The following is a 10581-nucleotide window of genomic DNA, read 5'->3' on the forward strand; positions in this document are numbered from 1 at the left end:
TATGTAATTTATTTAATATACAAAAGTAATTTACATCTCCATGATATTAAAATGGATATTTAAAATTCAGAATTCATTAGATCTTGCTTCTTTAAAAACTGAGGTGCTACCGTTGGCTTGTGTTGCTATGGAGGTACTGTGAGAAGTGAGTCATAGAGTAACATTCCAGAATGTAACTAAATGTAACTAGAAAAGAACATTACAGTTGTTCTTTTTCTGTTTGAGTACAGGAACATGGAAGCTTTGACGCAGGTGCTCTCATGTCCAGTGTGCTTAGAACTGTTCACTCCCCCAGTGCTGGTCCTTAGTTGTGCGCATAATTTCTGCAAAAAATGCCTGGAAAAGATTCTTATCCTCCAAAATTGTAGCCATGTCAATGGGCATTTCTCTTGTCCTATGTGCAGAAAAGTAAGTAGGATCTCAGAATGCTATTACTATTTTTTTTTTACTTTTCTAAACAAACCTGTTTTGGTATTACCGAATGAGTAAACTCCAAGAACTGTGCTTTGTCCAAGAAACAGTTACCAAGTAATTTATCTGTGGAAAATGAAACCTGTGGCTGCAGACCATGGGAAAATCAGAATTATTGACTAACAGCAGTTAAAATCCAATGTCCTACCTAGTGCAAATGAAGAAAGTCCCTCATATGAAGCTCCCCTTTGATATGTTGAAATTTAAAAAAGTACATTCCATTGTGATAAAGTCAATTATACAAAACCTGGATAGAACAAAAGCCAGTTATACAAAATCAGGATTAAACAGAATTATGCCCTATGGAGAGAAAATGCACTATATTCAGTATAAATTTAAGTCAGAGAGCACATCTTTAGGAAAATATCACAAAATGCCTTTTTATGAGCTGTACTTATTCTTACAATTAATACAGATAGTCCTCGACGTATGACCATAATAGAGTGTGCCCACTATACTGTATTCATAAGTTGTTAATTGAGGCGCTTCCCCATCCTGCTGAGTCACCACAGGCCTTGAACCTGCTTCTTACCTCTCTGGGTTGCACACCATTCTCCCTTCCCCCTTTAGGGCTCGGCAGACTTACTTTTCTGTAGACTGCCTTTGAGAAAAAGCAACCAATCTGCCTGCCACATGGACTTCCTACTCAGAGGCCACATGGTGCCATCCTGGAATTGGGCACCATTTTGGAAGTGGGGCAGTTTTTGTGATCTGAGAATTGCAGCTGCTCCCAAAATGGTGCCCGCTCTTAGGACAGCACCACTTGGCCTTCCTATGTGGAGACTGCAGGGCGCATTAGCCCGTTCTCTTCCAGAAGGTGATCTTGGAGATCACCTTTGGGAAGAGAAGCAACCAATCTGCCCTACGGCCTTCCTATACAGTACAGCAGGAAGGGAAAGAGGGCAGGAAGCACACCCAAATAGTGTGGAGAAGCAGGTCCAAAGCCTGCAGAGGCACAGTGGGGCAAGATGGGGGGGAAAGAAAAATGGAGGGGGCATCACAGCATACCTGTGGTTAGATGTAAGGGTGGGTAGATGGCCAAGCACCCAAATTTTGTTCATGATTGTGGGGGCGCTGCATCAATTGCAACTTCAGGTACAGGTCATATGTCCCTTTGTTCAGCACTGTCATAATTTTAAATGGTCACTAAATGAACAGCTGCGTACGGCAAAGACTGTCCGTAGTTTAGCATGCATGGCCACAAGAAGACAAACTAGGGTGAAAGATTTGTTTGCTAAAAGAATTTGAGTGTAAGGCAGGTACTAAAAGAAAAATATCTTTATACAATGGTTTTGTTTCAGACGGTGTACTTGAGAGGAGGAGGACTCATTGGATTGCCAAGGAATATCCTAGTGGAGAATATTCTTGAAAAATTTAAGTATGAGCTTGAAAATCTTCATGCCAGAGAACAAGACCATTTATCTCAGATATGTGAACAGCATGGAGAAAGCATGAGTTTGGTATAAAACCAATCTATTTCTGTCAGTAATGAGAGATGGGTGGCAAATAAATTTAACAATAATAATCACACAAATTATCTAAAGGTAAAGGTTTCCCCTAACCAGTCGAGTAGGGGGTGGTACTCATCTCTGTTTCTTAGCCAAGGGAGCCAGCATTGTCTGAAGATATGTCAGCAGTCATGCATCCAGCATGACACCACACCGCAGCGCAGTGCAGCGCAGAGCATGTGGTGAAACACTGAACGCTGTTACCTTCCTAACAAAGTAGTATCTATCTGCTCACATTTTCATGCTTTCGAACTTCTACCGGTAAATGGGCAGGAGCTGCGGAAAGAATGGGAGCAAACCCAGTTGTGCAGGTCTCAAACATGGGCTGTCAGCTTTCCAGCTGACAAACTCAATTATCTAGGCTGATTAAAATTCTAAGGGATGAATAAAGGGTATGTTCAACACATTCCATAAAACGCTTCATAGGGATTACTGCATTTCTGCAGCTCATGGGATTACTGCCTTTCTAAGAAAATATCTCATCTTAATCAATCTTAATAGTATATTAGATAAGCCATGATCTGCTGGGTTATCTTTTCGGAGACGTTTTCTTAACTAAACAAAGAAATAGAATGACCACAGGCAGGCAAAAAAATCAGTGAGAGCAGGAACAATTTCCAACATCTTGATGGTTTCCCCACTGAAGTTCCTTGAGGAAAGCTGGCACTGAGCATAAGAAACCTTCCTTCCTCCCTCCCTCCGGAAAGCGAGCAGTCCAGCCTCAAGACCTGAACTCCACACAATGGGGTGAGCTGCTGTCCTTGCCCTAGAAAGATCATGCAGATGTGAGTAGATAAATAGGTGCCACGTTGGTGGGAAGTAACAGCACTCCATGATATCATGCTAGCCACATGACCATGGAAATGTCTTCAGACAGCGCTGGCTCAATGTAGTCAGCAATGACTAGAGAAGTCAAATCTGCTGGGATCTCTCTTTTTACTGCTTGTGATGTTTCCAGTGACAAGCAATACTTTCACTTTATAGCAAGGAAGCGTGAGACACTTGTAGCCCTGCAGATATTGCTGAATTAGGTACATGTCTCACTATTGGAGGTAGCAGTTGAGATCTGGATGGGAATTGCATTTCAGATTGGCTCTACCCTACTTGGGAAGCTCCAGATTTCTTATAGTACCATAACTAAAATAAACTTTTCATGCATCCTTAAGGGACCCTGTAAAACAGCAAAGAGATTTTGAAAACCTGAAATCATCAAGTAGTCATTTGAAGTTTCAAAGTTAGGGAGGGCAGCCCTAATCTAGCCCATTAGAAAAACACTGACAGCAGCAAATATTGTATTGCAGCCTAAGGCTATGCCGCCAGGTAATAACATAATGTCTCTTGAATTTTCATTCAGGTATGTCTAGCTGATGATAAACCAATATGTGCCATTTGCAAGCTCTTTGGAGACCATGAATCCCATACTGTAGCAAAAATTGCTGACGTGTATGCAGAGAGGAAAAAGAGTTTCATCAAAGGATTAGATTGGGTATTCCAACAGTCTGAATATGCTGAACAAGCAAGGAAGGTACAGTCCAAAAAACTTGATTCCCTCATTTCGTAACATGGGAATGTTTATTTCAGTGCTTTTATTTCATGATTTAAAAATTCAGATCACATCACCAGACTTGATTTTATGACCATGTCTACCTTGGTTGTTAAGCGAATCATATGATTGTTAAACAAATTTTGTTTCCCACACACTTTGCTTGCAGAAGCCAGTTTTGAAGGTTGCCAATCTTGATCACATGACTGCAGAACACTGCAAGCATCCTGAATGTGAGCCAGTTGCCAAGTGCCCCTATCATGATTACATGACCACGGGGTTGGTGCAACAGTGTAACTTCAAGGACAGGTTATAAGTCATTTTTTTCAGCACTGTTATAACTCCGAACCATCATTAAGTCAAGGACTACATATAGTAACCAGATCAAAATGCATTTACAGGAAGTAAATTATATGGTTAGGTAAAACCTAATTAGCTAATTACATCCTGCCAGGAGGAGAATCAAACACTATGAGCTGTGTGTGTGTGTGTGTGTGTTTGTGGGTGCTCTTGGGAAGAAAGGCAGAGGGAAGTAACTTGAGAGTAGCAATCAAAAGACAAGCCACCATGACAGGCAAGGGGTGGCATGGTGTAAATCCTTAATTCTCCATCTAAATCTGCTGATTTCTTATGGCCGGTAGTCATAAGGTGCCAGAGTCAGTGTTGTTGGATTTAAAATTCCAGCAAGTGGGAAGGAATGAAAAGAAATGAAAGATTGAAGCCGTCACCAGTATGATTCCATTAAATTAGTTCTTAAATATGTTCATTTGTATTACTATATTAAAGCCATGTCAATGCACTGTGGGCATTGAAACAACCTTTGAGAAAATTAGTTGCATCACATTACAATAGAATAGACTTCAAAATATCCCATGTGAAACTAGAACTGATGAGCATTCAGAGAGCCTAGAAAAAAGCTTCTAAAGCAAAAAAGCCAAAGCCAAAGCCGTGACGATGACAACCATTCGGCTTGGGAATGGTTGAGGTTTCTGCTCTGGTAAGAGATTGGACTAGAAGGCCTCCAAGATCTTTTCCAACCCAACCATCCTACAAGAGTGCTGTTTTGTAGGTGTTAAAACACTTGATTCTCCCTTCCCCTCTTGGGCAATGAGCCAGGACCTTAGGTGAGTTCATTTTCAGGGAGTTTATTAGTGTAGAAGCATAAATAGCCTTGGGTATACGTAATGTGCTTTTAATTTTGTTCTGGTGAGTTTTGTTGTTTTTAAGTAGTAGAGAGCCTCCAAGAGTTGCACACTGAGTTAGCAACTGTGTAAATTAAATGAAAAGGTCAATCTATCAGCAATGGATAATATTAAAGTAATTAGAACGCAGTTCAGTGTCTGCTATAAAAGAAAGGGACAATATTTTAAGTGCAGAGAAGTGTAAAATTTTCTAGGGTTTTTTTTTGGAGCAAAGCCCAGATGAGCCAAGTCTCTTTTTACTTATACAGATAATCCTCAACTTATAATTGCAATTGAACCCAAAATTTGTTGCCAGGCGAGACATTTGAAAGTAAATTTTACTCCATTTTATTAGCTTTCTTGCAACAATTGTTAAGTGAACCATTGCAGTTGTTAAGTTAGTAACACAGATGTTAAGTGAATCCGGCTTACCCATTGACTTTGCTTGTCAGAAGATTGCAAAAGGGGATCACATGACCCTGGGACACTGCAACTGTCATAAATATGAGTCAGTTGCCAAGCATCTGAATTTTGATCAGATGATCATGGGGAGGCTGTAATATGGCTGTAGTGTGAAAAATGGTTGTAAGTCATTTTTTTCGGTGCCATTATAACATCGAATGGTCACTAAATGATCTATTGCAGACATGCCGAACTCGTGATGTCACGTGACGTATCAGAACTTTCCCCCCATTGCCGGCAATGGGGTGGACGCGGTTTCCTCATGATGCGTTTGGCCCGTGGGCCGGCTGTTTGACACCCTGATCTATTTTAAGTTGAGGACTACCTGTAGTTTGGGGTTATGGGAAAATTATGAGTGTATATCCACCTCTACTTCTGCCAATGGAGTCATAGTAGTTCAACTTCATATGTTTTTATCTTGGTTCATATAGTAAACAATATTTCTTAAATGTACCATTTTCTTATTATTTTGGTCTTTGATATAGGATACTATAACAGTATCATAAAATTTTGCCAATATTAGTCAACTTTGTATGTTAGAATAGGCGGTCACATTGCCATTCAAATATGTCACATTTATTTATTTATTTATTTATTTATTTAGATTTATATACCGCCCTTTTCCAGAGGGACTCAGGGCGGTTTACAGGGCAAATTAAAACAGTGCAATGTACAAATTAAAATAAAATTAAATTAATAGCCCCACAAGAGTTTAAAATTTAAAACCTTAAAATCCCTAAGTCCAGGCCAGCTAACTCAAATAGCCAGGTTTTTAGGTCCCAGCAAAATGTGTGAAGGTCAGGGGCGATCTGGAGTTCCACAGGCAGTTGATTCCATAGGGCAGGCGTGCCCAACAAGAACGCTCTCCCCCTGGGGATCGCCTGCTGGCACTCCCTGAGCAGCGGGAACGATGGGAAGTTGATGCTGGCAGCAGGTGCTCCCTAAGATAATCCGGACCCATGCCATTTAGGGCTTTATAGGTCGTCACCAGCACCTTGAATCTCACCTGGAGGGCAAGTGGAAGCCAATGCAGCTCGCAGAGAAGAGGTGACTTCCACATAATCAAAATATATGAAGCCCTAGTTGAAAGTAGGTATTCCTCTGAGGTGCTGCATTTCATGAGGTGTGATTTTGTACAGAAAACTATCTACAATATCAGAGCTACAATATCTTTGTAATTTTATCATCAAAGGTATTTATCAATCTTTCTTTTGATTATCAGAGTTGAACAAGTATTCAGAACTCCCTTTCAAATATTTAAATTGCCCCAAATAGTTTTCTGACTGTTTCTAAGCTCTTATGTGTTATACTTTGGCAGGAAATTGAAATAAAGATCAATGAACTTGCGTATACCAATACTGGTGTCAAGGTTATGATTGAAGCTGTAGGGAATAGCCTAATCAAAGGTATCAGATGCAGAATGGCTGAGCTGAAAGGCGAGTTATGCAAGGATTATTCTACAAAACTAGAAAAGCTGCAGCTCCTAGCAAATGACCTTCAAGTCCCCACACACCTTTATCATCAAATGAAAACCTTTTTGGAACAGCATAGCAATTCAGTACGCTTTCTTCAAGAAGATAAAATATTTAGAAGCAAGTTAGAGAAACTCACAGAAGGAAAGCCTATACAACAAGATACAAATGGCTGCCATATTTCTATTGGGCAGTATTTCAAAGATCTGATCAAAGGCATTAGCATTAATAATTATATCTCCTCTAATTCTGATGAAACTCTTGCAAATTCCAGTGAGCTCCCTGAAGCATTCAAGCTGGAATGTCCTGCATTTTCTTTCTCTGGTGCATTTCCTGATGAATATTTCTGCCAAGAGGTACTTGATTTTTTCCAGAAATCAAGTGAAATGAAGCAAGAGCCTAATCAACACTCCCACAGTGAAGGAAATAATACACCATGTAAATTCAACCTCTCACTAGAAGCAGAATGAGCATCAAGGAAAGTTATGGTGTAACATGCTTTAGAAAAGAATACTATATTTATATTCCACATACAAATTAGTTAAAAACTAATGGCAAAATGTCAATATACTGGCCGTTCAGTATTCTGAAATAAAATATTTATAAATGCAACAATAAAGTATGCTATTTGATATACCACATACCAGGCGGTGTTAATTATCGTTTTCATTTGAAAGGCTGGGCGAAAAAAAGAAATGCAAAATCTGATGATGGCGAAAAATAAAGAGGATTCTCAGTTGTTTAAAAAAAAGGGTTATGGAACTATTGGCCTTTTGCAGATTCTGTTATTTGAGTTCTTTAATAAATATGTGACTGAATTTCCCAAAATCTTAGTTCTCTGCAAGTCTGGATTACACTGCTTTATATAATATGGGTGACAAATCTGCTACCCTAGATACCTCATAGATCACTTTAAGCAAAGTAAGAATTACTTTGCAATTCTACACAATGTTGAAAGAAGTTGAAGTTCTGTTTGGTCTACCCCTGAATTTCTTCAGGGCTAGGTAGAAAATGAGAGTCTGTTTCAATGATTGTGTACTTTATGCTCAATATTTTATTGTCATTACAGCACAATTAAAACCTCCCTATGTCATGTAGCATCTTTAGCAGTAATTGTGGATCAGTTGAAAATAATTCCAAATAAACCCAGTTTTGTTCAATATGATCAAAACTTTGCTTATCTCTAGTCAACATTAGCATTCTAGTTCTTAACAATTTGGGACAATCTGTATTGCTTAAATTAAAACATGTTTCAGTGAAGCAGATTAAGAGGCTGATAGGCTAATTATTTGCAAGATATAAAGGTAGATATGAACACCACTGTCATGCAGTGACCTTGCCACAATTTATAGCGCAGAAACCATAGAACTGTTTCTAAACATGAAATAACCATTGCAAAATGGCTCTGCACTCTTATATTTCATAGCACAGTTGCCAATACCCTGTCATGTCAGTACAACTTACATACTACCTAGTTCACAGGATAGGGGTGTACAAGGAAGTCTAGATTATGGAGTCTAGAACAGTATGAACACATGGCATAGAGGACAAACGTGCCAGTGTTGATTCCTCTAATAAATCCTGGGGAAAAGATTAGGAATAATGTCTGTAGAGACAAAAAGTTGTTTGCAAAGCTTGTCATTAAAAAGAGGAAGGATTAACAGAGGCAGAGAAAATTGAAAACTATTTTGATGGAAGTAAATTGGTGAAGAGGGCTGAGCAAAGTCTCTGGCAAAATGAATAGTATTAAAAGTGATGAAGTGATTCAGGATGAAAAAGAAGGGAAAGAAATACTAGGAATATTAGAGATTTGTACGGGAATGATATTGATATGTCAGTCAATGGAACTGAAAGAAATGCTACAAATGGTCAATGATTACTGCCTTAGATTTTATCATTTCAACTTGACAAGCAGCATGTCAATAATAAGCATTAGGATGTGTAAATTAGGATTTATTTTTAAAAATGATATTTTATTTAATTATTTTTAATAGTGTAATTCAAATTACCACAATGACAGAAAAGAAAACACTAGTGGTTATACAGTGAGTAAAAAAAATCTATATTAGTGGAAATTAAAAGAAATTAACAGGAAAAAAAGGGATGGAAACTAGCTAAACAAAAAAAAAATGTTTGGTATCTTATCTGTGTAGTACAGGTATAGAACTAATTCAATCCTTAGGCCAGAGGTGTCAAACTGCCGGCCTGCAGGCCAGATGCATCATGCGGAAGCCGCAGCCACTCCACTGCTGGCAATGGCAAAACTCTCCCGATATGTTTGACATGTCTGCTAGCCTAATAATTAAACCCAGACCGTATGGAAACATACTGCTTCAAATTTTTATTTTTAGAAGATTAAAGATTTTAAATTGTTTTATAAAGACTCTAGGACTGATTATGGATTCATGTTCTGAATTCATTCCTTGGTGTCAGGATACGTTTCTTTCCATTTACAATGTGTAAAATTATCAACTTTGCTGAACTCCATGCTTAGTAGAGTCAAAGCTCTTCATTCAATGACAAATCCAATTTGTTTGTGATACAAGGAATGCAAGTTTCTTAAGTCCTATGTCAACTTCATGAAAAACAAAAAATGGAATTTAGAGTCATTATTTTTCTCTTTCAGTTCATTCATTTCTAAAATGGGAATCAACACATTACAGCCTTAATTACATAAGAAGTTTAATATACCTTCCTTGATAAAGAGTTACAAGAAACATACTGAAAATTATTAATGAAGTATTTAACAGAATTGTGATTTGAATAATAAAACTCTGGATCAAGATAAACTTTACTGTCAAATTTTTTTTACTATGAGCACACTGGCCCACATTAAAAATGAAATTTGGTTACCTGCTCTCAGAAGAAAGTATACTGCTCAAAAAAATAAAGGGAACACAAGATAAGACATCCTACTATTAAATACAGTACATTGTGTTGTTTAAGCATTCCCTTTATTTTTTTGAGCAGTATATATATCTACCTATACCCATAAATAACACACATACACATGCTACACACATACATACACACATATGTATGTGTATATGTATATGTATGTATGTATATATATATATATATATATATATATATATATATATATATATATGTATATGTATATGTATATGTATATATGTATGTATGTATGTATGTATATTAATCAGTGAGGAAACTTGAGAGTTCACAAGTTGATGCTATATGGAACAAAACTGTAATTGAATCTGGATGTTCTACTTTGGATACCATGAAGCCTCTTAGAAGGTAACAAGGAAAACAGGTTGTGAAGAGGATGTGTTGTGTCGCAGACAATACTGCGGACCCCGCTCAAGCATCACTTATATGCTATGTCCTGGACAGAAGGAAGCGAACTACCAATAATCTTTTCTGCCATCCTCACCACTCTCTGCACCGCCTTTCTGTCTGAAGCAGTGATGCTTCCAAACAAGACAGTAACGCATTATGACAGGATGCTATCAATTGTCCCTCTGTAGAAAGTGGTAAGGACAGGGGAAAGAAGATGTGCTTTTCTTGTGCGATGTTAGAAAATGCAGGTGCCGCTGTCATGTTGTTGTACCCCTGAGTGACCAAGCTGGTCTACTTGTTAGCTGCACACCCAGAAACCTGAGCTGCTAACCACCTCCACAGGTGAATCATTAATACACAGAGGTGTGTGGCTGTGCCTGTCTGTCTGAAATCAACAATGATCTCTTTGGTTTTTCCTATGTTTATAATGAGGCTGTTCACCAAACCCTCTAAGGTTCATATTTCTTACCAGGATACATGTGGGACAAAATTTATTTCTCTCAGTTTCAGATGCTGAGTAGTAAAATTGTGGCAACTGGTTGTCTATCTGAAAAATTAGAATTAGAATTCTTTATTGGCCACGTGTCATTGGAGACACAAGGAATTTGTCTTTGGTGCATAAGTTCTCAGTGTACATACAA

The 10581-nt window shown here is 38.2% G+C and overlaps 1 protein-coding gene across 1 annotated transcript; it reads left to right on the plus strand.

Moving 5' to 3' along the window:
• Window positions 1-234: 234 nt before the first annotated feature.
• On the plus strand, window positions 235-7107 carry LOC310634816 (tripartite motif-containing protein 54-like; the record flags this gene model as incomplete). Its single annotated transcript, XM_083353352.1, has 4 exons — window positions 235-408; window positions 1773-1931; window positions 3334-3504; window positions 6484-7107. 4 exons carry the CDS (start codon window positions 235-237, stop codon window positions 7105-7107), a joined length of 1128 nt encoding a protein of 375 aa, XP_083209478.1.
• Between the last annotated feature and the right edge of the window lie 3474 nt (window positions 7108-10581).

This window comes from Vipera ursinii, assembly GCF_947247035.1.
Source record: "Vipera ursinii genome assembly, chromosome: 2".
NCBI classification, from domain to species: domain Eukaryota; kingdom Metazoa; phylum Chordata; class Lepidosauria; order Squamata; family Viperidae; genus Vipera; species Vipera ursinii.